Source organism: Syngnathus typhle, linkage group LG5 (assembly GCF_033458585.1).
Source record: "Syngnathus typhle isolate RoL2023-S1 ecotype Sweden linkage group LG5, RoL_Styp_1.0, whole genome shotgun sequence".
NCBI classification, from domain to species: Eukaryota; Metazoa; Chordata; class Actinopteri; order Syngnathiformes; family Syngnathidae; genus Syngnathus; species Syngnathus typhle.
Genome location: NC_083742.1, coordinates 6,599,738 through 6,625,803, shown reverse-complemented (window position 1 = coordinate 6,625,803; position 26,066 = coordinate 6,599,738). Strand labels below are relative to the sequence as shown.

The 26,066-nt window shown below is 41.7% G+C and overlaps 2 protein-coding genes across 3 annotated transcripts; one reads left to right on the top strand and one right to left on the bottom strand.

Annotated features, from left to right (window-relative positions):
- Window positions 1–601: 601 nt before the first annotated feature.
- On the top strand, window positions 602–18,498 carry bicdl1 (BICD family like cargo adaptor 1). Its single transcript, XM_061278191.1, has 10 exons — window positions 602–1,400; window positions 2,517–2,732; window positions 8,204–8,320; window positions 10,152–10,298; window positions 10,557–10,736; window positions 10,811–11,029; window positions 11,661–11,804; window positions 12,133–12,263; window positions 12,375–12,495; window positions 14,521–18,498. Exons 1-10 carry the CDS (start codon window positions 1,026–1,028, stop codon window positions 14,695–14,697), a joined length of 1,827 nt encoding a protein of 608 aa, XP_061134175.1. The 5' UTR covers window positions 602–1,025; the 3' UTR covers window positions 14,698–18,498.
- A 664-nt stretch (window positions 18,499–19,162) lies between these two features.
- Window positions 19,163–26,015, bottom strand: rab35b (RAB35, member RAS oncogene family b). 2 transcript variants are annotated; one of them, XM_061278192.1, is made up of 6 exons: window positions 25,699–26,012; window positions 24,006–24,056; window positions 23,513–23,636; window positions 21,394–21,518; window positions 20,720–20,844; window positions 19,163–20,654 (listed from the first exon to the last, which is right to left on the bottom strand). In XM_061278192.1, the coding sequence occupies exons 1-6, from the start codon at window positions 25,748–25,750 to the stop codon at window positions 20,526–20,528; spliced, it is 606 nt and encodes a 201-aa protein (XP_061134176.1). In that variant the 5' UTR covers window positions 25,751–26,012; the 3' UTR covers window positions 19,163–20,525. The 2 variants fall into 2 exon arrangements, with proteins under 2 accessions (XP_061134176.1, XP_061134177.1); XM_061278193.1 differs by lacking the exon at window positions 20,720–20,844 and having other exon boundaries at window positions 25,699–26,015.
- Between the last annotated feature and the right edge of the window lie 51 nt (window positions 26,016–26,066).

Below are 26,066 nucleotides of genomic sequence, written 5' to 3'. Positions count from 1 at the left end.
AAACCGAAACTTACTTCTAAAAGTGAGGCCAATATTTCCTATTTTTGCAGAAGCCTAAAAAGAACTATGTTTAACGACAAAGTTTCAAAATGACCTGATATGCAAAGCCGGGGTCGTCTGAAAAGTAACAGGACTGTGTGTGCTGTATGGGGCATTAATGGGATTAGCAAATTGTGTTATCATGTAATGTGAAATCTTTGGAGTGTGTAACTTTAAACTCAGAGGCCATCAAGAACGCAGTCACGACGGAGATGAAGAGCATTCCAGAAGATTCCTTTCAGCAGTGCATTGAAGCGTGTCAGAGAAGGATGGGAAAGTGCATTATACTTGAGGGGGGTTAAAACCATGTAAACTGTTGTTTGGACTTGAAATAAAATTTCAAACGCATATATTCCATGCTGTTATGGCGGACTGCAGTCCGCGTCATTTGTTCCTCGTGCTCATTAATGGAGGAAATCATATACAAATGTGTGAGAAGAGGCACCAAAATATGGCGCTATCAGTGTCAGCCAATGAGATGCTCGCTTGTAACAGGTTGCACCTGACGTCACTGGCGAGGCGGGAGCGCGCATTTAAGAAGGGCAGGAGACGCGATTGAGCAGGCGCTCAGCTCTTCTTATCTCCGGACTAATGTCTCCTGAGTAACCGAGCGTCAGTAAAATGGAGGACCCAAAGCCCTGCAACGGGGTGGCGCTCACCGACAGACCGCAGTGGAGAACTCATTGATGTGGATTATTAAACATTTATTGTTCCTCACGTTTAATCACCACGTCCGTGTTAACAACAGCCGGTGAGTGAGCCGCAGAAGAGGGAGGCGTTGTTCGCTGTGATTCAGTCCGAAGCAGAGCTGGCTGGAAGTTAACGACGAGTAAGGAGAATCGTTGAAGGATGGATGAATTTTCCATGATAGGCCGGTGCGGTCAGCCCAACCCGGTCCGAGCGGGGTGGCTTCATTCGGTGTAAAAAAAGAAAAAGAAGAAAAGCCGTTTGCTTCTATCTGGCTATACTCGTCCTTGAGTTGAACCATGTCTGCGTTTTGCCTCGACCTGAGCACGTCTGGCGTGGCTTCAGCACCACTGGAGTTGGACAGCGACTCCATGGATCCGTGCTATAAACCCGCAGCTCACGAACACGGAAGCGGCCCGGCTCGCCCGCTGCACCATGCCGGCTCCGGAGGCCTTGGCGTGGCGTTGGAGGAGGAACTGGCCATGCTCAGCGATGAGCAGGATATAGCGGGAGAGCTCTCGTTGGACCAGAACGCCGACTTGCTGTCTCTCTTCCGCCAGAAGGAAAAGGATTTGGTGTTAGCTGCCAAACTGGGCAAAGCTTTACTAGAAAGAAACCAAGATTTGACGAAGCAATATGAAAAAATGCACAAAGACCTCAACAACAAATTAGAGGTAAGAAGCTATCAATCAAGAAATAATCTTCTTAAATGTATGTACTTCCAGTGGCAAAGGTTTGTTGTAGCGTAAAACAATTGGCTAGTATCATTCAGGCCTCATGGAATGATTGTCCTCTAAGTGGTACTGTACTTTTTCAGGACAGTTAAACTATCTCAAAGGCCAATTTCTTTTCAAGCTTCTCCTAATTCGAGTCATTCAATTTCATCCAGTACACAACAAAAGTTATCTCAAGGTACTTTTTCATGGTGTGCTTTGCTGTTTTAATTTACTGGTATAGGCCTAACTTGCAGGAAATAAATCATAATAACTTTGGTCAAACTTCTGGTCAATCTTGTACTGAATTGTATTGCTCGACTCGAGACGACTGTAGACAATAAACACCGTGTTGCGTTTTTTTTTTTTAGGAAATCCTTTACACTAGCCAACGTGTGGCCTGAGAAAAAACACAAGACTAATCTCCTCACCGTATAAAGCTCCCTGAATCTACTGTACATCTGTTCAGGCCTTTGATCCATATTCATCCTCATGATGCAGCTCAGAATTAAGCTGCTTCCCAATATCAGACCCATTGATGTTGCTTATGGTGTTAACTTGTGTTGGTGCGCCTGTTCTTTTAAAATACTTTGTTTACCATCCACTCAATTCTATCCAAGCAGCAACTTGATGGAACTAAAGTGTGATTATAGCCATCGTTAGTAGCAAATTAACCTACTGGTCACAGCTTTTAAGAGACAAGCATGAAATTTGCTTTTGATTATCTTTGTCTCAATCAATGATTAATTCAGAATAAATTAAACAAAGAGATGCAATACAAAGGCTTGAGAAATGGCAGAAGGAAGAAAAAGCTTCACTTTTCTCCGTACAAGCCAAGTCATAACATTATTTGTGTATGAAATGAGTGTTTAGCATTTGTTTTGGAAGTAAACTTCCGTTTCTGAAAGAAAAAAAAAAAAGGTCAAACTGAATAACACTGTACTTTGAGTGCAGTTATTATATTCCAGTGGTGATGTACCTCTCTTTCCTGTGATATCCCATCTTTAATGCAGTGTTTCGATGAATGTTGGCAGTACTGATAGAATATCTAATCTTGTACCACTTGTCTTCCGGCAGCACTTGGAGCAGGAGAAGCATGAGTTGCGTTGGCGTCTGGAAAATCGAGAGGGGGAGTGGGAGTGCCGCGTAGCCGAGCTGGAGTCCGACGTCCAGCAGCTGCAGGGAGAACTGGAGCAACATCAGGTCCAGCTGAGGGAGGCGGACAAGGACAAAACTAAGGCCATCAGTGAGCTATCTGAACAAAACCACAGGTTGCTGGAACAACTTAGGAGGGTGAGAAATAGTGCATGCGTGTGAGTGTGTTTCAGTGTGTTTAAAGCTTCAGGCAGCATAGAAAGAGGATTTAATTAGTGTGGGCTTTGTGTCACGTGGCCTTAAGTGTTCTTCCACTCTACAGAAAAGCGCATGCAAACAAAATACACGTGTTCATTTCTTCCTTGGTTAGTAACTTGTCTGGGTCTCTCGGTTGAATTCAAGTCTGCCTGCATGACAAGATGTTCAGCCAGTTGCACAGGGTGATAATTTGCCTTCAGGCTCTGGGTCATACGTCACTCAGTCACCAATGTGAAAGGTGTGCTTTTGAAGTTTCTCATGCTGAATAATTTCGAGCGAATACCCCGCAATACCACTCTGCATAATTGACAGGTATTTCAAGGCAGTCATTATCAATTGCATTAGTGGGAGATGGTCCCTACCCGGACACTGACAGTAATTGGTGTCATTTCATGACCGGCTCGAGATAACATATACTAGAGTGAGGCGTATACAAGGCCAAAAAGAGACAAATATATTCAGGGTCAAGCTGTGTCCATCATGAAATCTTTATCAACAATGACTGTAATGACATGCTAGGAGAAGTACTCAAATTTGCATCTCACCTAAAAAGTCGATTTTCCACGATGTGTGTCCTTTAAACTAGGTTTAGTCAGTAACGCCTCATGCAGTAACAAGAAAAGTACAAAATACTCTGAATGTTATAGCCGCAATAGCTTGAGGAACCCCACACGGGCACAAAGATCAAATTAAAACTCCAAATGGGAAGGCCAAAGCTTAGATGTAAATGCTGAACCTCAACTGTCTCTGAGCCGCATGTATTAACCACAATGCTGCAAAATATTGGAGGAATTATCATTTGTCACATTTTAGGGGCATTTAACCTAGAATGTTTCACTATACTTGTAATCCTACGCTGTCTAATCTACACCAGGCTGCTGTCTGGTCAGTGGTCACGTGTTTTTGTGTCGAAATACTCTGCAAAGAGATCTATCACAGAGCAAAGGAGTAATGATGTCATAGTTTAGCGTAATAGCTTAGCAGGGCAGTGAGGCCAGTAAAGGGTACAAATGCCACATGGCCCAATGCCTCAGACTAGCTTTACACCGAAAAGCTGACGTGCACGTCTTAATCTCCCTTTGCAATGGTGTACATTGATCCTTTTCCCTCCTGCTGTTTTGCACATGCTGATAAGAGATGACCGATATTTTGCGTCTTGCTCCTGGGTTTCCTCTCATCTTGATCAGATTATTATTATAATAATCAGCACCTGCCCCAATGGCATCATCATATTTTAATTAGAAGAAGAGTGCAAGAACAATCTGTTGTGTAGCTCTCAAGCAATGCACTCAACGCCTTTTTCTGATGATGTGGGGGAAACCTATTGTATGTTATTGTTGTGGCATTCCCAAGAGTTGGTTACTGCATCGACTCAGATCTCACGATCCATTTCCTTTTGCGCAAGAAGATGACTACCTTGCTTACTAGAACAAATGAGGTCAATCACAGTGCTTACTCGCTTGTTCCACCTCCTTTCTACTTTTCTAATTACTAGCTTGCTACACCGCACCCCTGCCTCCCTCCTGTCCTTCATTACTAAGCAATGGGCTGTCACTAAGTGATGTCAACTGTTTACAAGTCTGATTGGATGGCGCGACATAAACTCCCCCTGGGGAACTGCTTGATGGAAACATGCTCTTTTCTTTTGTCCCAACAATCTAAAAACATCTGCTGATCACGATCCAATTAAGTTCCATCTCTGAAACAATAGGCTAAAGCATCATTTCTTTTCATTGGCGATCAAATGACTAGAACCTCCTTTTGGTAAATATTTGGCAAGAATTAAAGGGAGACCTCTGGAATAATGGTGGCTTCAAATGGATGGTCTTGGAAGCAGAGCACTCAAAAGGAAATGAAAATGCAACACAGAAGGAGATTAGGCTATAATCCGTGGTAATAGCCTTGCCATATGCATTGAGTTGGGAAGCAAAACAATTTAGCCCCTCACTCATGTTACTATCACATATAGATTGAGGGGAAAAAATCTAAAGAGTCACTTTTCTGCCTTTATTTCTGGCCTGATTCGGTCGGCCTGAATCCCACTCCGGTCTTTCCTTGCCGAACGCGTTCATAGTCAGTCTTAGTTGGTAAATCGTGTGCTGTATTTATGCAGTTCACAATACATTCTGCAAACCACTTGTCCTTTAATTGTCTATGTGAAGCCCTTTGAGACTGCTTGTGATTTAGGGCTATACAAATAAACTTGACTTGACTTGACTTGACTTTAATTCATAATAGCTGCAGAGAAATAATGAATAGCCACTTCATCCAAATAAGTGTGTGTTTGTGTGTAGACCACATGAATTTTCTAAATAGGAACCGGCAGAATGAATAGCTTCATCAAAGACCTCAGCACATGTGCTTGAACAGCAGTCCGCAACCTTTTTAGCACTAAGCATTATTGTCAGAATATTTTCATGGGCCGGCTTTTAAAGTGTGGTGGATAAATGCAACAAAATAAAATGATACGACCGGCATAAAAAAATAGTATTGTGGTGCCGAAGGAAAGTTATATCGGTTCCCTGCGGACCAGACCAGAAAGGATAGCTGGGTGGCGGCGCTTCATAGGGCGGAACATGGCCGCAACAGCTCCAACCTTTGGAAGCCAACTTTTTACTCTTATTTATTCCACAGCGGATCAACACGAATGTTATATTTTTTCAACTTTCGATGTATCTATTGCGGCTTTCTCGGTCCAACTGGACGAAATATTCATTCACGACACCCACCCAGGCCGCCATCCTCACTAGTCCAGTGGCAGCGGACGAGGCTTTTGCCACCCAAACAATAATGGCCGCCCCGATCTGTGACGTCAGTGCATATCCTCAAAACATCCTTCAACCCTTAATTCCATGGGGAATTCTGTTTGCGAAAACCACAGTATAATATAATAATAAACGTAAATTCACTATGTACTCCAATGCAACTTTACTGAGCAGCGTCCTCATAACATCGCACCAGCAATATAACTTTAGTAATGTTATGTTCACGTCCCCGAGGTGTAGGAGAGAATCCGGTCCATTTTTTCAAAATAAAAGATCGGTCAGACTCAGATAAATAAAACAGAAATAATGCAAGTTATATATATTCTTTCTTTTGCTGTCCTGTGCCAAAAGATCCACGGACCAGTACCGGAACAATACATCTTTATTCATGTAACGCTTTCACAACAGCTGTCACCCTGACAACAGTCTATGTCAGAGATTTAAGTGAAGAGAAAAATTCAAAAGTATTGTATTTGGTTTTACTTTCATTGGTTTTGAACCCGTTCTTAATGGGGAAGTCAACTCCAAAATGTTCTTTGTAATATTATGTTCTGTGCAGCCCAACAAGTAAGAAATACAGTGTTGTGATTGATGTTTCGTTTGAGGAATATGAACTAAATTAAACAGGCAAAGTCTAGCTGTTTTCATCTATCTCAGGGGGCGGCTATTTTTCCACTTGCCATCGGCTGAAAATGACATCATAGTATCAGCTTCAGAAAACGAAAGCCGTGATTGGTTGTGACCTGTGACCTGGCAACTGTGATGTCACTTCTCCTTTAACTTCCCAAACAATACAGGGCATATACATAACTTTATGCTTTTAATGCCTTTGTCTCCATTGGTAGTGTACTGTACTTACATGGCGATGATACACTGCACTCTAAATGACTTTGCCCTCATTTCTCTGCCTTAGCTGAGCACTTTCAGTGAATCAGTCAGCCCCCACTTATGAAAATAAGGTCCATTTTGCCATCCAGAAAAGTCCAAAAGAGCTGAGGTTGCTACTCATTGATCAGTCCTAATTCTCTCTGGTTGCTACTGCAGAACCATGCAAACTGAAAACTGATGGGAAATTTATTTTATCGAGTTTCCCTGCTCTCAGACATTCCAGAGTGAATTGTGTTTCTCGTTGTGAGTAACATAAATTCTGTCCAGGCCAGTTTGAATGATGAAATGATTTTCTTGACTGACAAAAATCAATTGCAGTCTTTTTTAACTATTACTTCTGTCAGTTCCAACTTATTTCCGTTGTTGGTTTTCTTTCTTCAAAGGAATGGTATTGAAAAAAAAAAGTGTGAATTTTTGAAGCATTATGTTTGTATGTAAGTGATCCGCATTTAATGCAAGTTTGAGTACAGTCCAAAACTGGAAAATGAATCCATCCAACTTTTTTTTCTTTATCCTGCCTACCACTTCACTACCACTTTTTTTTTCACCATGTTTTCCGCATCATGATGAAAACGAGCAATGTGAGGAATTGGCAGATTAAGTGAGTAGACGATGTGTCAGTCAGCCATGATCTCCGTCTGTCACCATGTCATTAAAGTTTATTTCCGTGATCGGACCCTGAAGTGGCCATGACAGATTGCACATCTGGTTGCTCCATAAAGCGGAGAGCGTCATGCAGCTGTCAGCCTGCTGCAGCAGCCTATGTCCCAGTTCTGTAGCTGACTGAACACAACTGTTCAGTAGCTGGCTCTTATGACCGAAGTAGAATGCTGTAAAAATGATTGGAAATCATGAATCAAACTTATACATTGTGACACTTGCTACACACATATTAATGCTAATCGCCGTGAAAGTAGTGTTTGCCAGTGCAAAGCAGTTGACTATGCATTATTTCATACCTTGGCTCCTCCCACAATGAAATTTTTATGGAGGTGAGGGAGAGATTTATGGCAAAGCCTGGGCTACTTGATTATGAAAAAAAAATATTCATCATGATTATTTAATTTTTGCAAGGTATGCAAAATAAGAAAATAGTCAAAATAAAATCTTATAACACATTTCATTGAATGGCCATAATCATGTAAGTTTCTTTCGCTAAAAAAAACAATTTACAAAATACAAAATTCAAGTATAGTTTCCTTGTATGAACAAACATAGTGAATTGGATGAATAATATTATTCGTTTTTTTACAATTCATTTAACAATTCATTTTCATAACGATGCCATTTTGTAAATGTGCAGTGTAATATTCATAATTGTAATTTAATTTTAGTTAATTGCATTGGCCTAGTGAAGCCTGCAGTCTGGACCAAGAGGGTTCAACATTTCCAGCTCGAGAATTTGAACAAGAAAATGCACAAAAATTCCTTGGCATTGTTACCAAATCCAAAGTGGAAGCTTAACTGGCAACACTGATAAAGCCTCTAGCTACGCCCAACTTGGTCACAGTGAGGAAAGATGCACTCTACAGTTTGACATTTTGGGAAACTGTTATAACATTTACAGGAACAGACTAAGGTGGGAGGATTGACACATAGTGTAAACAACCCAGCGAGTTTCCCGTCAGGGGGAAGAACTCAAGTTGTTGTTGATTGCGTGCAATGTGCGCGCGTGTGTGTATGTGTGTGCGCGTGTGTGTGTATTTGTTTGAATTATTGTTAGTTTTTCTCTCACTTTAATAATCTCTGTCTGATCAGGCTGCAGACGTGGAGAGGCAGCTATCCACTCAGGTGCATTCCTTACGGGACGACTTCAGGGAGAAGAGTACGTCTACAAGCCAGCACATGACACGACTAGAAACGCTCCAAGCTGAAGTAAGCCATTATCAGCGCTGGCGACGTACCTCAATGAAAATGACACTTGGCATGTATTGTTCCACTCGCCCAAGCTATACAGTACTGTCAAAAATCATTTTATTTATCTTAGTCATTCCTACTATTTCTATTTGAAGACACTTACAGGTGACTAGGAACATCTGGACTGTTTCAAAACACAAATACCACATTTAGGATGTGAACCTCATTCATTCCACCCACACCCATCAAACTATCTGTGATACTAACTCACTTGAAGCTCTGGCCAGCTACTGTGAGCCAGTTTTAAAAACGTAAGATTGGATTGTTTTTTTATTAACCATCTATTGGATATGTTTAACTCACTGTTGGAGTTATTTGACACACCATATATGAAGCTCATGATTTTACACAGTTTGTTTCTGGTTATTTTAATGAAGAAAATGCCACCAAAGGGAAACTAATTTTCTCTGTGTCAGAGACTTATGTGTCACTTATGTCAGTGATTCCCAATCAGGATAGGAAAGGAGTGACCAAATATTTTCCTTCCAAGGCCACACAAATTGAAAGATTCAAGGCCCACTTAGTATATTGTCCGACATTATTTTTCAAGCATCGTATTTTGTATTTATAGCACGTATTTTATTTATTTGTGTTTAATTAAGTTAAAAAGAAGACAATGCCGAAGAATTAAATGTTCAAAATGAGGAAACATAAATAAAATACAATAAAATTAATAAATAAATAAAATCACATTCAGTTGTTACACTCTACACGGAGAATCATCAACACGTATGAGTGAGCGGTTGCTGATGGTATGACAAAAAAGGTTTAGGGGTCCAAAAGTCCAAAAAGGTTGGTAACCACTGACTGCAGCAACGCTATTGCAATTAAAAAAAAACTCATGCTAGGTAATTCTCATTATTTCCTCTTTCTCTTTGTATCTTGCTCACTTATTCTTCCCTCCTTCCTGATTGGAGCAGCAAGGACTTGAAGTGAGTGGTTAGCAAGTATTGTGTGGCCTTACTGCATGCTGCATGAAGCTTCCTTAAAAGTATACAAACAAGGTTTGAATGATGGCTTGAATTTGAGTTGAATTTGAGGGGGGAAGGAGCCAAGGATGAATTTCTGCACTACTTGCATGAAATTTCTGTTTGTCTTGAAGATTCTCAATCTCTAAGTGACAGCAGGGAAAACACCCTGACTGCAAAGCCTGTACAGTAATTGGGAGAAAGAGTGTTCTATTTTTTATCTGAGGCGCTGCAATGTCTGGTTGCTTCCACTTTTCCACCGCTTCGATTTTACAACTGCTGGAATTCGATCTCTGTGACTAAAAGACTATTGTGGCTCTAAATGTTTAGAACATTGCAAGTAGCAAAAGCAAGTGTTGCCGCAGTGTAAAATAGGTTATCAGATGTAGGTCAAATCCAGAAAGTATCAAATGATCCCATACTGTTGTTCATTTAAGGTTTTATATCTGCTCAGGCCAAAACAATCCAAATCCCACTGTGAAGAATATGTTGAAGGTCGTCACTTGCTGAGTAAGCTGATATCTAGCTTTGTGTAGGCGCTACCCTATCAGGAAGACATTCCTAAGACGAGGGTGGCTGCTAACCGCCTACGCCTGTGCTAGGCAACAGGCATTCTTAAGACCGGTGGGAGTACTTTTAATCTCGTGTAAGATCCTGCTTTGCCCGCAGACGGGACAGCGCAATATTTAGCCTTTAATCAAGTCTGCCGACGACGCTTTTCTCTGCTTTCACCCTGAAAATTAAGGCAATCCTTGGCTTGTTGTACCCGTAGACCTTTTAATTGGGGCGTCATTTCTAATCACTGATGCCGAACGCGTTAGATTACGATGCTGTCGGAGAGGAAGATGGAGCTGGAGCGGCGGGTGCATGCCATGCTGGAGGAGAACGAAGTGCTCAAGAATACTGTGGAAGACCTCAGAGATAGGACGTTAGTGCTGGAGAAGCAGTGTCACGAAAAAGACCTACAGGTACAAAGCTCGACAACAATCAAGTCGCGTTGCACTCACTTTCTGTGTTTGTACATTGGACCGTCCAAAGAGTTTTCAAATTTGGAATTGAATCAGTATTTGGTGGATTATATGCTCCTCAAATCATCGATCAAGCATGCTTCCACGTGAGACAGCAAAACATTGCAACATGCAATGGTTTGACTTTGGAGGATTCGCTGTACTTGCTATAAGATATTCTTTTTTTCTATTGTAAGCCTAGTTGTTACGTATGTTCAGTTGCGGCAGAGTCAAGTGGAGCTTCAGGAAGTTCAGTTGTCGCACAGGCAGCTAACGTCTCGGCTAGAGGAGCTAACGGAGGAGACAAGCCTCCATAGCCTCACCCCCCACCAGTCCAGCCTGATGTGCGAGATAGAACAAAGCATGGAGCAAGAGGAGCAGGAGCAGGAGCGGGAGCAGGTAAAGCAAAATCCAATATCAGATGGCGAGAACAATTCAGATTCTTACTTTGTCTCTTTCTCTTTCATCCAAAGCTGCGTGTTCAGTTGTGGGAAGCTTATTGTGAGGTGCGCTCGCTGTGCTCCCATCTTCGAGGGAACGATGTCACAGACTCGGCGCTATCCACAGATTCTTCCATGGACGAATCCTCGGAGACATCCTCTGCCAAGGATGTGCCAACTGGGAGCCTTCATGCCAGCTTGCTAGAACTACGCAGACTAACACAGAACCTGCTAGATGGCAATGAGTCAACGGTACCCATGGAGAGTTTACCAATAGTTTACCAGCTTTTATTTATGGGTAGTATATTTTGCCCTGTAGTTGACTGCTGAGAGAGTCTCCAGTTCGTCCGCAACCTTAATGAGTATAAGAACGATATTTGGGTGGTTGGATGGATTCGACCCTTCGTACCATTTTGTAGTGATGGGTAAATAAAGCTTCAAATTTGCTTCATGAACCAGTCGATGTGCTTTTTGACTCCTTTTGATGGCAATGCGGTGTGTAGAACAGAGACTGCCATCTAGAGGATTCGAAACTGATTCATGAAGCAAATTTGAAGCTTAATTTCCCAGACACTACCTTCTACATTTTGGTTATTTATTGCTATATACTATAAATTATTCATGTGGGTCCTTGGGAGATTTAATTTACAAAAACAAAACCTTTTGCCAAGAAAATGTCTTCCTGGTTGACAATGTTTCAAATGGATTGTAGCATTATGTACTGTCAGTTAGCGGTCCAATAGAAACTGACCAAGGATCTAATTTTGACACTAAAGTTGATTTTTAGAAAAGGCAATGTTAAGGTCCAGTAATTAACCTTGTGGGTCACATCATTACTATATATTACAACAGAATCCCATATTTTTGCGTTGACTTTTGAAAGGGTTCTCGGCGCAGTGACGAGGAAGCTCTGGAGGAACAAGTGAAGAAGATGGGAGAAGAGCTGAGAGAAGTTCGGGAGCTGTATGAAGCTGAGCAGGACAAGACGCACAATAGTAAAGAGGAGTTGCTACAGCTGCACAATCAGGTATTTGTGAAAGGTCGGGCCCATTACTTGTACACACTATTGCTGATTTAATTACACGATTATGTACTTAAAAACAAACCAACATAAGGATTACAGATTTCCAGTCATCATTTTCATTTTGGTGAGGACTGGTCCCCTTGAGGACCGGAGTTGGTGACCCACAAACCTGATAAACATCTCAAAACCCCTTCCTTTTTTTAAATAATAAAGAGACATTCTGAGCACCCTGTATTTATGCCTAATCATGTGCGGCACATATCCAAATATCTATTCAAAAACAAAGCAGAATCCCATTGATGTCCACGTAATTTCCCCATCAAACCTGCAGATGGCGCTGCTTTCAGTAGAAATATGTTCCCTCCAAGAGGAATCGGAGCGGATGAGGACCATGGCGGAGGTCCGAGAACCCAGCGAGCAGCTCCAGAGTGCCATTAAAGACAGAGATGATGCCATAGCCAAGTAAGCTTACCAGATCAAAACAACTACAACAAAACAATTTCATTTGAAAAAAATATTTTCAGTATTTTGGCCAGTCACCATCACCATGTTGTCACCGTGTGTGTCTTCCAGGAAGAAGGCAGTGGAGATGGAGCTGGCCAAGTGTAAAATAGACATCATGTCTCTGAATAGTCAGCTTCTGGATGCCATCCAGCAGAAACTCAATCTGTCACAGCAGCTGGAGGCCTGGCAGGTGAGTTGTCATAATAGAGACGTTTCAATTAAAAACCTTGCGTTCCATCACCTCCGCAATTAAGATGTCTCTTCCTGCTCTGTGGTGAAAATGTGGTAAGAATCATACAGGAACTCACTCAAGTTGGGTACACATGCGATGATTTTTGTGAACGAACACTCGCCTGACAACAACAAAACTATTCAGTATAAAGACTTAGAGTTGTCAAAAAACAAGAAGAAGAAAGATTATAAAAGTAGTAGCAGAAGATATATGTGTACCCTGCTTAAGAAGCACTTTCCCTCTCCCTTTTTTTAAAATTTTTTTTCTAAATCATTTAAACCCTGCCTTGTGGTCACACTGGTTCTGTCCCTGCCCGCTCCTTCCTCTTCTGTAACTACTGGCTCTTTCCTCTTCTCACCCTCCTGCCCACAGTTTGCATCCTCAGGGCTCTTTACAGTATGGCTCTTGTGGTTTCTGATCTAGTGGCCTTTCTCAACCTCCGTACCCACCCTCCTCTCCCCTGTGGTACACACCCTCTCCTGCCTTAGAGGTGAGCCCACCTGCACCATCCCATCATTCCAACCTGCACTAACTAACGCCATCCAGCTGAATCTATGTAACCCATCGTTTTGTCTTCACCTGTCGCCACTTTAAGTGAACCTGGACCCTTGATCTCAAACATCATCAAGATTGTCTTAGATTGTCACACAAAAAAGGTTGAATAATCAGTCTGACTGTTTAGTTCTCACTTCCAGCAATGACATGTTATTGTGTAAAGAGCCTCCTGGTGGCCAGATCCTGTTTATCAGGAATTGAGCACTAAATATTTGCAGTGTATATACAACCCGACAGCTGAGATAGGCTCCAGCACGCCTGCAACCCTAGTTTAGATTAATTCATTTAATTTAATTACCGTATTTTTTGCACCAAAAGGCGCACTGGATTATAAGGCGCACCCTCATTGAAGTTTTTATTTTAGAAATTATTTCATATATAGGGCGCACCGGATTAAAAGGCGCATAAAATAGAAGCTATACTGCAACAAACTGAGGTTGACTAGGGTTGCGGTATGCATCCACTAGCCAATAACCAATGAGCCCTCTGTAAACAATCGCGTTTCTCAAACAATCTCCTATAAAATGATCAGAACTGACTAAAGTTCGATCTAACACTGGTACTACTTAGTACTATGTTTCCCTTCCATATCGATCCGTAAATTTACTCGAAACATTAACAGAGCAGCCTATTTTGACATGAAATAGCCTTGTGCGTATAGCAGCTATTATTATAGCATTAGCCAACCGCAAACTCCCATGAGCCTCAGCTCGCAGACCCCATGAGCCTCAGCAAAGTGTAAACAATCGCGTTTCTCAAACGATCTCCTATGAAACGATCGGAACTGACTAAAGTTTGATCTAACACTTTGGTACTGCTTACCTATGTTTTCCTTCCATATCAATCCGTAAATTTACTCAAAACATTAACGGAGCGGCCTATTTTGAAATGAAATAGCCTCGCGGGTACAACAGCTATTCAGTGACGCCCCCTGACCACGGTTGCCGTAATGTTGGGAAGCGATGCAAACTTGTAATTTACTAGTCGTACTAAAACGTACTGAAACATTTTGGCAGAGCACTGTGTACAACCAGTATGGATCAACAAATTCATCAATTGATCCATATATAAGGCGCTCTGCATTATAAGGCACACTGTGTTTTTTTGAGTAAAATGTAAGTTTTTAAGTGCGCCTAATAGTGCGGAAAATACGGTAGATTAGATTAATTTCAACAATAGTTCCATGTCATTCTAGAAGAAAACTGCCGCTCAAAGCTCCATGAAGGTCTTGCGCAGTGGTTCTTGTCAAAGAAATGATTATAATAATTAGAGGTAGAAATCGAAAAAGTAGTTCTCAATTTGGTATTCAAAGTTTTAGAGAAGGCCACCTCAAGCTCACCTGGAAAGGTCACTATTTGTGATTAGTTTATGCAATTTAAGTGACGAGCGCTTTCTGTTGCTCACTGCCCGTCCTGTTTGTTCTTGCAGGACGACATGCACAGAGTGATTGACCAGCAATTAATGGACAAGCACCAGGATGAGTGGCGCACCACCCCATCCTCCGCGTCCAGGTCGTCCAGAGCTCCCGGAACTCAGTCCTCCAGACGAGCTCTCCGCCTCTCCGACCGGGACCGAAGACTTTTCTCTTTTTTCAAAAAGAACTGAGCACAGGAAACAGAAGCAACAACAGATTGCGTGAAGAAGAAAGGGTGACATAACAACACACGACGCAGCCAAAGACAAGGCAGTGGGACACACACACACACACAGTGGTTTGGAGAGCTTGGTTTGTACTTTGCACTTTATCTTTCCCAATGCTCCTTGTCTAATTTTGATGATTGGCTCCCAATGCCACACACAGCAGATCTTCTTCTAAAAGGCCACTTGCAGGACATGATCAGGGTCCAAATGTTTACTTCTACTGAGGAAGGTTTCCTTGTAGTGCCTCTGACCCGTCGCTTCTTCCCACTGCCGAGCCTGTTAGGAACTTAAATGCTGCAGCAATGGTCACTGTTTGCACCCATCGTGTCCGGCTAATGACACATATGTTCGCCATAGCGGAGCAGCTGGATCATGGTGGTGCTTCCGTGACAGCACCCAATAGTTCATTCAGAAATGTTAGAACTCAAAGCCACTCCAATTTCTGTTTTACATTGGAAAAATATGAAGGCAAGCCACCAAACAAAAATATTCCAAAACGTGTATACATACAGTGATCCCCGGCCTGGCATATTTGTGGTTGGGCATTCATTCAGCTATTTGTGGATTCTTGGGGTTGAAACATGGTATTTGCTAAAAACCTCAGGCCAAAGCTCATGTATAAATAAAAAAATAAAATAAACTGCTTTGGTACCATCCTATGGCATTTTGAAGCCAAGGAACTATGTTGAAGTGAGGAGAGGAGCTTCATTTTCAGACCACTGCCTTTTCTAATCAAAATAATTTGCCACCATCTTGAGGCATCTAAAGGCAATGGGTGGACATTGAATAGTGATTTGCTGTGAAAGTGGGGGTTCCCCATATATCCTAATAATCATGATCCCCTCTCAGTTTACTTGCTCAGCATGAAATCTGGTAATCAAAACAAATCCCATCCTTCTATTGTATGAATAGCAACAGGGATGGGCAACCTAAAAGTTGCAGGGGCCACAATTTCTCATTAGTGCTAATGTATAGGGCCACGCGCTTCCTAACCAGAATAAATGACAAAAATGCCATTTCAAATAAGGAGAACATGTCTGCAAGCATCGAAACATACCTTACAATATTTTCATACTCAAATGCATCCACACATCAACTACAAAGACTTTGAAACAAACCAAGAATAACCACATACTGTTTTTTTTTTATTCTCCCCCAGGCATCAAAAATTCCCATTCCAACAAAAGCTGTGTAGTGATGGCAAAACGAAGCTTCGACTTTGCTTCATGAACCAGTTGATGTACTTTTTGAATCCTCTCGGTGAAAGAAATGACAAATCAGTGTGCTTTTCAGGCCAATGTAAAACAGAGTGCCATCTAGAGGCGTCAAAAAATACAACTTGTTCATGAAGCAAACTTGAATTCATCGCTACTTCAACCTGTACTAATTGCCAAAAATCCCTTTGTGCATGTTTTGGAAAATAAATGAACTCGCGTATGGTGTATCTCTCTCTATATATCAAGATAGAGAGAAAGAAAGAGGTTCTCCGGCCCAAATTTGGCACATTTGGGGGGTGCTGCTATCTGGTGGTGAAAACTCTTATTACAATTTTAAACTGATCAGCTCCATTTTTGTTTTCTAAAATGAATCAAGGGCCACTCTGAGTGTCGATGGGGCGCCAGTTGACCATCCCTGATTTAAGTGTATTATTGGCCATCTAGTGGAAGAGAATTGAATTTTCTGCCTGTCGTTGTACACAGTATGGATGGGGGGAAAAAAAGTTTTCGTAAATAATCATTTTTGTGAAAACCAATCAAACTGGGTTTTTTCCTGCGGCACACCTGATGATCTCTCTCAAGGTACCGGTTGGGAAGCTCCACAAATTATTTTCTCATTAGCACTACTGCACTTTGTCCTTTTCTGTCCTTTGATTGACCTACATTTACGATGACAAAACTTCCAACCAAGCTTTGTGTTAACCTGCTACAAGACAAACAAGGCAGAACAGTGCTATCCTTGGTGGAGCGAATCCAAACAGGTTCTTCTTCAGCACTTTAGCTTGGCTACTTTCCATTGTCAGTACTCAAAGGGAGGCTCTGATGTTGGTCTGTATGAACCTGTGAGTTTCATATCCCCAATCATGTATTTATTGATGAGAAGACACTCTTCTCGAATTATTTGAAACATTTTCCTAGGTAACCAAATTCGTCCAATGTTTACATGAGTGTGAGAAGGGGGACAACAAAATGTTACATTTCATATCAAGGAAAGACCCTACATAGACTGTACTATTTTTTTAGGGCGGGGCGGGGCGTGGGAGTCTACCTCCATCCTCACTGCTTCAATACTTTATGAGCACTTTGAGTTCTTACTAAGCTGTTGGGCTTCCGTTGAGGTGATGTGAATGTCTATGCGCTACCGTGTTCCTCTTTGTCCATGTGTGTGTAAGAGTGAGTTTGAGCCGCGAGCTCAAACAGCTGTGCAAAACCTATGCAGACGTCATCTCATCTCAGGCGGTTGTTTGAGGGAGAAACCCAAAGAAGGATTTCTTTATTTTTAAGTATATATATATATACTTAATTATATTTAAAAACAAAAAGGTCTCGTTAGGTCTGGATGAAGTGAATATTTCTAAAGAGAAAATCTATATTGTTTCAACAACAAAAACAATTATGTAAAACTTTTTTTTCTAATGTTTTCTGTTTCCTTGAGGGACTGATGATTTGCAGAAAGAGGAACTATAGTCACAATCATGGCCTCATAAAATGTAATATTTCAATACCAATCCGAATGATCCCAATCATTTTAGTCATTGGCCGCCATTCAATGTTTATTCGAAAGAAAACATTGACATTAAAAGTGTCATGTCAACAACTCAATTCATTATTATTCTGTATTTGGCTGCTGATTTCAAAAATGTCTACTTTTCTATCGCATTGGGTTGTTTGAGCTATCTTCATGTTTGTGTTTGACCTATAAAACCTTGTCGAATACGGTGTTTATCATGCATGGTAATTTACAGCTATGACATTTTAGAAAAGCAAATCCACCTGTTTCTGAACCAAACCCTTAATTCGTGACTATTACTAAATACACTACTGCTAGTATATCGTAATGTTATGATTATTATTAAAGCTTGATGTGCGATCGAAAAAATGAGGGCATATTCGGAATGACCCAAAAAAAATTCCTCTCAATAACTTAACTTGCATCTCTGATTGAATAATTTAAAAAAGAATGTTAGCCAATTTTTTTTTTTTTTTTTTTGGACACAAGTTGTTTTTCTAAAAGCTGACTGCTTAGGTCAGGCCCTGAATTCTTCCTCTGTGAACAAAAGATGCTTGTTGACTTCCTTGAGTCAGCATGTGCATTGAGGTCAAGGTGCTCTGAGTACACGTGTGTGTGCTGGGAAATAAGAAAGATTAGCAGTGTGGAAGTGAATAGCGAAACAGCGAATCACACTGGAATAAAAGAAAAAAATAGCTCAAAGTTGAATGTAATTTGCGCTACAATCATCCTGCATTGTTTGTTTTTTCATTAGTTTTTTTTGTCCTTTTTAACTTTTTTTAAGTTTTAGTGTGCTATGCTAATGGTGTGATGTAATGTTAGTGGTTCAGAATGACAATGGTAGCATCATCCTTATGGAATACTGGTTTCTGTCTGCTCTGTTTATGTTGATAAAGCCATTCATAATAACTCTATATGAAGAGTGCCTTATTAAAAAAAGAAAAAAAGTGCACTGTTTTTGATGGTCATGTATGTTACAATACATTGAACATTTGACATCGGGTGGAACATTCAAAGAATAAATGCCAGTCACTCTTGTCATGTGTTTCTTTTGTGAATTGATTTGGTAGCGTTGTTATTAATTATAACATTGGTGAGTTTCTGAGTCATTTCCTTATTGAATGCATTTTTATCCCTTTCAAAAGCTGTTTACCAAGTATTTTGCATGATGTGTAACCAATCGGGTAATTGTGTGTGTGACACAGGCGTACCATTGAGTTTAGGCTGGGTCTATTGTGCTCTATGAGACTTTCCATTCACTACCCACGAACAGCATCGCTTTCACTTGGAGAAAGAACACTTCCAACTATTCCAAATATTTCTCATGAAATTTTCAGAGAATTTTCTTCCTCTAATCAACACAAAATAGTCTGCTTATAATAAAAAACAGTGTTCCATTTGATTTTTTTTTTTTTTTTTTGCCTGTCTACATGAAGCCATTAAAGTACCGGTGTCCAAACAACGGCCCGCGGGCCAACTGCGGCCCGCGGTCCAGTTTTTATTAGCCCGTAGCAAATTCTGAAAACATAATTGAATGGATGGAGCCCGCCACACAAAGCGCTTGACATCCGATTGAAGTGATCCCTATCACAAGTTTAAGTAGGAGAAATTGCACAATCCATAGCTGACTAAATACTTTTTTGCCCCACTATAATACTACATGACAAGAAACTACAAATGATCCTCCCATAAGAGACCAGAGTCCATTTCCTCCCACACTTTATTCACAGAATTCAAAAATAGACACAGGTTGAAAATGAAGTCAGGCCACAAGTCACTGACAAATGAACTCAGTTGTTACGTGTCAAATATTCATTCCTTTTCAAATGGTTATTACAGATTAGATTCATTTAGGGCAAACTGAATAGTATGTCTTTTTTTTCTCCAGTGTACAGCAAACCACAGCTGATGGGACATGGTTAAGCGCATGCCCGTGATGTTGAATATAAACACAAATATTTATATATACATAATGAAATAATAATAATAGAGTGGGGGGGGGGGGGGTTGAGCGCATTGTGTCATATGAACGTGATGGCTGCACCTCTGTCCGTCTTACGTAAAATAAGAGGAAGCACAAGGAGGACTGACTCCCCCACAAATTATGGGCTAGCAGCCAACAGGCAAGGGGACTGATTGGCTTCTGACGGACCAATAGGAGGCGCTGATGAGTGGTGACTGGACAAAAAGCACAAGGGAAGGGAATGGGTTTACTAGTACAACGATAATTCAGTGAACTAGTAGAATATTAAATGCTCAAATTTACTTGCCATAGGAAACGTTAGGCGTTACTATGGCAACAACGAGGCGCACCGCCGCTGTTGAACTGTATCACGGTTTAAAAAAAGAAAAAGCGGAAAATTCAAAATGACACCAGAAAGTGGATTAAGACTGCAGCAGCTTGACACCTCTGCTTCACTTTGAAGAAGAAGAAAAAAAAAAAGAGTGAGAGAGAGAGGAAAAAGGAGATAAGTCAAATCAAAAAGATTGTTGGTTCAGACCCGGTTAGAAGAAATCTTGGCAAAAAATTGGCTTTGTCCGATGAATCAGACTAGCAATCATTTGATTTGACGGCCGTCACATCAGACATGTTGGAATTTCATCTTGATCTCTTGGCGTGATCAGTGCTAAAGCGAAGTCCCCTGCCCATCGACATCTCCCAATATTCCCCCAGCCCAAAATAATGCAGCTAGAAGAAGAAAAAAAGTCATGAAAGAAAGGCCCCTCTCCTCAAGTGCTTAATGTCCTGTGCAGTGAGAGAAAGAGGAAGGATGAGACGCGGGACTTGTATGACAATGGCGTGATGACGGGGATGTACACAGGAGCGTTGTGGCAGTCAGTCGTCACGTTGCAGACCCTTGACGTAAAGGAGCCGCTGCCGCTCGATTCCAAATAAGACTTTTGATCAGACCTTTTCAATAATAAAATCTGTACATATATTTCTTCATCATTACTTAGTCCAAAGGGGACGCATATTTTTCTCTTTAATCTTTAGCGTATATTTTGTAAATCTTTAATTTTGACTTTGTGAGTCCCATCCGGTTGCGATCAAGGCGCGACGATCGCTAGCAGCACTTTTTCTTCCGTTTACTATTCCGAGTGAGTTTGACCACGTCGTTCTGTTGCTGCTGCTGCTGCTTGGCCATCACCTCCTTCTTGGCTCGGAGCACCAGCTCCGTGATGCAGTTGAACATCTGCGCATAGCAAAGGTGCACTGAGCGGGGGGCCGCTTCCCACAAACTACTTCCTCTGGCATTACCTCTTCCACGTTGATGTTCTCTTTTGCGCTCGTCTCAAATAGGTTGATGCCCATTTGTTCGGCAAACTTCTGCGCGTCGGTGGTCTCCACCACTTTGGAGTTGGGGTCGTCGTTTTTGTTTCCCACTGAAAAGCCAACACACGAGAAGTCTTCTAACAACACGCCAAACATTCTAACACCCAACAATACTGAAAGCGAGTCTCCGTTTTATAGCCTGATTTCATCTTGCGTACTAGGCGATCGTTTTTATGCAAATTCGACACGCTTGTTAAAAACTCTCTATGGTGTGTCAAATTTATAAGACATGTTTCCATTTTGCAGGGTCTTCATCAGGGCAGGCAATCTTTATAGTCAAACGTGTCCAAAGAATCAGATCATATGTCAACACTTGAGTTCAGCAAAGTCACGGACTCCATGATCCCGAATATTGGAGAGAAGCGGAGGGAAAACTAAGGCCCTTGTTCGTAGCAGCGAATCTAATGACTTTTTTATTTTTTTAATACTCCGAGGAATCAAGGCATGTTATGGGTTAAGATATTTCAAATGTGTATAGAATTCTTATTACAGAGCTCCTGTATTGGCCAGCACAAGGTAATTATTTCAAGTCACGGCCAATGGGCGTATGCGGTCTCCACACTGGACAAACAACATATTCTCTCTATGCTAACACTCACCTAATATTCGGCACACATCATCACAGTTCTGGTTGATTTCATGTAACCATCGTTTGACGTTGACAAAGGACTCTGCGCTCGTGACGTCGTAGACCACGATGACGCCGTGTGTTCCTCTGTAGTACCTGGACACACAGAAAAGGAGAGTTACAGCATTGAGGAAATGAAACCCCACCTGACAACAAATACAACAAATGTTTCAAGTGTACTTCACCAACGGTGCCCGTACACACGGAATGTGTATTGCTAGGAAAAACAAGACTTTTGGAACAGCATCTGTGGTATGCAAATGATTAGAGTGGCAGCATCTGCGGTATACAAATGATTAGAGTCAAGTCCAGTCCGGACGAAAGTAAACCTGCAGCTGGAGCTTCAAACGGAAAGCCGGCCCCAGTGTCGCTGCAGAGCGCCAAACAAACACGAAGAATCTTTTGTCCACATCACTGTGTGCATGTTTGCGCACATGTGTGTGGCATGTCAGCGGCGGAGGGCATACAGAGTTGTCTGAACATGCCCACAATGTACGGCTCGAGTGGTGCAGACAACCGCAAAGGAAGGAGAACTGGCTGTTTGTCAGCAGCCTATTAAGAGCTACGCGAATGAGGAACCATTGAATGGCCTGCATGCACACATATTGAGACACAAATATACACACATGGACCAAATCATCTCCTCAAGTAAAATGGCGGCAACCAGAGTCCAAAAGTCCTCTTACAGCCTGCTCTCATATTCATTGGCACAATGATGCTACCACTTCATTCGCGTCTTTCTGGGGGTGCAACACTAACAGATTAAATCCCACAACTCCGATTTAAACGCTCGTTCTCCGGGTTACATCGTTAACAACTTTGCATGTGCTGGTCTGATAATATTTGCTGAGTGAACCACTCCGAAGATTCTTTCGATGTGGTCTTGTGTGTAGGAGCTCATTTCATTTCTCAACACCCTCACTTGTCGTGCCCCTGCTTACATGTTAGTGCCTTTGACATGAGACACCACTGAGGTGACTGACAGAAAAAAATAGGAGGGAGACATGTTTGCAAAAATAAGACCACTGTCCATTGTTGACGTCATTTCCCAAAGATTCCAACTAAAAATTTACGCCAGGCCATTGACTCATGTCACACATCAACCGTCTCAGTGGCTCAGTTATTACTAGCACCACATACATATGTCCACTTTGTGTTTTGTTTGTGGGTTTAAATTCAAGTCAAATATGATCAACTCTTACTCTTCATAACTGTGCAGATGCAAATACGATCATCAGTGGTCTATTGAGAACAAGTCTCACTCAGCCCCGCGTGTATTTGGAGTGACTTGTAAATATGTATAAAATGTTGATATGTTGCTCATGTATTATGAATTACAAAATAATTAGAACCATCAAAACATTTTTAGCTTCTTTATGTTCTCAGAGCAGCTGTCCCTGCAACAAAAGTCATTTATAATCACATACATGCAGCTAATTAATTGAAGAAGTCTTAAAATAGCACGACACAGCTCCTTAAAGTGAAGGTTGAGTACTACTAAAGTGAAACTGCAATCTCGCATTTAATAGAAACTCGACTCAGTTCAGTGCGACCTCTAAAATGGAATACTCTCAGGTCGTATAATGTAATTTGAGCCATGCCACACCAAACCTTAAACAAAATCCAAAGAGTTGTGTTCTTTTTCTTTTATTGATTTATTTATGATCAATTTTCCAACAAAGCCAGAAATTTAATTTCTATCGGTGAAGATTTCAGCATTGCATTCAAATTCAAATTCATATTTTATAGAAATTCCCTGCCACATTATGACAGGAATGTGGTTGCCAGCAGCCACTCTGTTTTATTAAGTACAATAACATTGTTTAAAGTATAGAAAAGGTGAGTAGTAGTGAAACGCATGCGACTGACAAACAAATGACGTCGGTTTTTTTTAGTCTTTTTTTCTTTTTAACAGGTTGCAAAAAAAATAAAAATAATTGAAACTTTTTTAAAACTTTTCTGAGACGTGAGGATGTCTGCTTGATCTAATTGGATTACATTTGAAGACCACAAAAGCCATTTCTTGGTTTCTTATTCAAAACCAGAGCCACACCAGAGACATTTTTGTGTTTGTGTGTTCATCGACTCACGTGGATGTGATAGTGCGAAAGCGCTCCTGTCCTGCTGTATCCCAGATCTGTAACTTCACCTTCTCCCCATTGATCTCCACCGTCCGGATTTTAAAGTCCACGCCGATTGTGGTGATATAGCTACCTGCAAAAATGAATGCAGCCTGGCATCAGATTTTATGACCAGCTTCTGTAATTTTGTGAGGAGAAAAATATGATGTTGGGGGCTCACTTTAGTGGGCATCTAAAATGACAGCTAAACTCCACAGTTATTGCAAAAGTCTAGCACACGCTGCAGTCAGCTGTGCGAGCAATTTTAGTTTAATTTACTCTTACCATAACATACAATGGGGAACCTATTCTTATAAAAGCACAAAGTTCATATTAAAATGTAGCATGACTGCGAGCTTTAAGAGTGGCAATCCGATGGGGCTAGAATTAATTATTTAATTAGATTCAATTTAACAGCAGTTGGTCTGAGCCAGAAACTGTACTTGACTTTAGAGTCACCCACCTGAAAATGTATTGTCTGCAAAACGAAGCAGGAGACTGCTCTTCCCCACTCCTGCCGAAGAAACGGAAGGACAGCATGAGGTTCAGGGGAATCAACGGCACTGTTTTTAGGAGCTCATAACAAACATCCATTGATCGCATTGGCCGGGAATCCGAGCACAACAGCATGGCACAAATACAAACCCAAAATACAATGTCGAGGTGAATAACTGCAGTAATCCTCCGCTTAAGTCATGCACACAAGGTAAAAACGGTGCACGGCATTTTCTCGTGTTGAATTATTAAAAGAAATCGAAAAAATACAAGTTTGATTAAATGGATTTATGGAAAACTGATGACCAATCAGGTCAGGTCGTCATACCATACGAAAGAAAAGGGCGTGTAAGCGAGAGTGAAGAGTAGGAAAAATGAGATGTCGGCTAAGAAATTCCTTTGTTGAATCTGGGATGGGATCAAGCCATCGGCTACCTATCGTGCATTGTCAGTTGGTGTTTTATAGCCCTAATCGTAAAAGTTATCAGTTTCATTTGGCCTCCCATTATTTGCTTCAAACAATGAGAGAGGCCTTGAAGGACAATACGTATTGATAAGCTCCAAAATGTTTGCGACATCTTTATTTTAACGAGCAGCACTTTAAGCAAGCAGTATTTAAACAAGGAGCGAATTGAACAGTCATCCTTGACCAGTCACCCAATTCTTTTCAACAGAAGCACCACAGTGGAAGTTTGAGGGCGCCAGTGTGTGTCTGTTCTGAAAATAGGCAGCAGTCATTGCGTTTTGGTCTCGTTACCACAGCATGGTGTTAGTCAGTTGGGGTTCCCCAGTGCAGATGAAGGAACACTGGTATCAGTGTGCTGCCCCTGATGCGCTTGTGCTAGTGTCTGGATGGACAATGGATGTGAGACTCACACCCCACAAAGCGGTCCAGTACTGAGAGTAGAGTGTTTAACGTGGGGGGTGCATAACAAGATTTGGATAACTTGTGGATTTAACGAATAAATAACTCCAAAGAAATAGTCATTGACCTTGGGCATTATAACGATTAATTACACAGAGTTACGGTAAAAGAGCAACACTTCATTTAAACGTGACTGCCTCGCAATGCTAAACAAACTGCACCGCAGCATTCCTTTAACAAAATCAGGATACCAATCTACATTAATCTAAAAAACAATAAGTTGTTGCAGCAGTTGTTAAGCGTTGTGGTAACCTTGTTGTAATATCACCTTAGCCTGCGGCTAGTGCAAGCAAACACAACAGATTCATGGCCAGTGCAAAAACATGCTAGCCTAATTTCATGCTAGCTGCCGCGGCTAATGACACAAAAACAAGCGGTAACGCGGTCTAATTGGCTCCTGTAACACTAGTGAATCATGTGTGGTCCACTTTGGGCCTTTTACGTATTTGGTCTGTAACGTGAACAGAATAGGAAAACATTCGAGGGACAAACTCTTCAGTTGTGGGGGCGATATCCGGCCTCATCGACAGACATGCCGAGCCCGGACGCACAACCTCCGCCCTGTCACTAACAGTAACATGGCGGCCGAGTAAATTACACTTGACAAATGTTTTCTAAAAGCAATGCACAAGGAGTAGAAAACAAAACATGGTGGCATGGCGTGTCTAGCACGCATAGCCATGTGTAAAAACAGGACAGGCCAACTGCCCGTGCTACATCCCCGACGTCGATTTACCGCTGTCACCGATGATGAGCAGCTTGAAGAGGTAATCGTAGTCCCTGGCCATGCCGGTGGATTGTGGCTCACCCCCGCCTTGTGTCGCTTCTTGCACTGTTTGTGGTACAAGTCCCTTGTTTCTTAAGGAGAAAAAAAAAAGGCACGATCTCGGGCCCCCCAATTTTGCCGGGGGTGGGGGGTGGAAATAAGCCACTACCGGTGCTGGAAAGCGTTTTCCCGAGCCGGCGTGTTTTTTCTTCTCGGGAGTTCTGTCCCTCTGCTGCCAGCGGCCGGAAACTGCGCTTCCTCCTCTGCTGGTCCACCCGACTCTCCGATCGGACCGCACTGCGCAGGCTCCAGCAGCAAGACCGCCCGCCTCGCATCAT

Bases quoted from the DNA above. Each gene is read 5' to 3' on its own strand.
- rab35b (XM_061278192.1), bottom strand. From the start codon at position 25,750: ATGGCCAGGGACTACGATTACCTCTTCAAGCTGCTCATCATCGGTGAC. The intron at 21,519-23,512 runs GTGAGTCGATGA...CTGTGTGTCCAG, and splicing joins TTTCGCACTATCACATCCAC to GTACTACAGAGGAACACACG. The intron at 20,845-21,393 runs GTGAGTGTTAGC...TTGGCTTTTCAG, and splicing joins TGATGTGTGCCGAATATTAG to TGGGAAACAAAAACGACGAC.
- bicdl1 (XM_061278191.1), top strand. From the start codon at position 1,026: ATGTCTGCGTTTTGCCTCGACCTGAGCACGTCTGGCGTGGCTTCAGCA. The intron at 11,805-12,132 runs GTATTTGTGAAA...TCAAACCTGCAG, and splicing joins TGCTACAGCTGCACAATCAG to ATGGCGCTGCTTTCAGTAGA. The intron at 12,264-12,374 runs GTAAGCTTACCA...TGTGTCTTCCAG, and splicing joins AGAGATGATGCCATAGCCAA to GAAGAAGGCAGTGGAGATGG.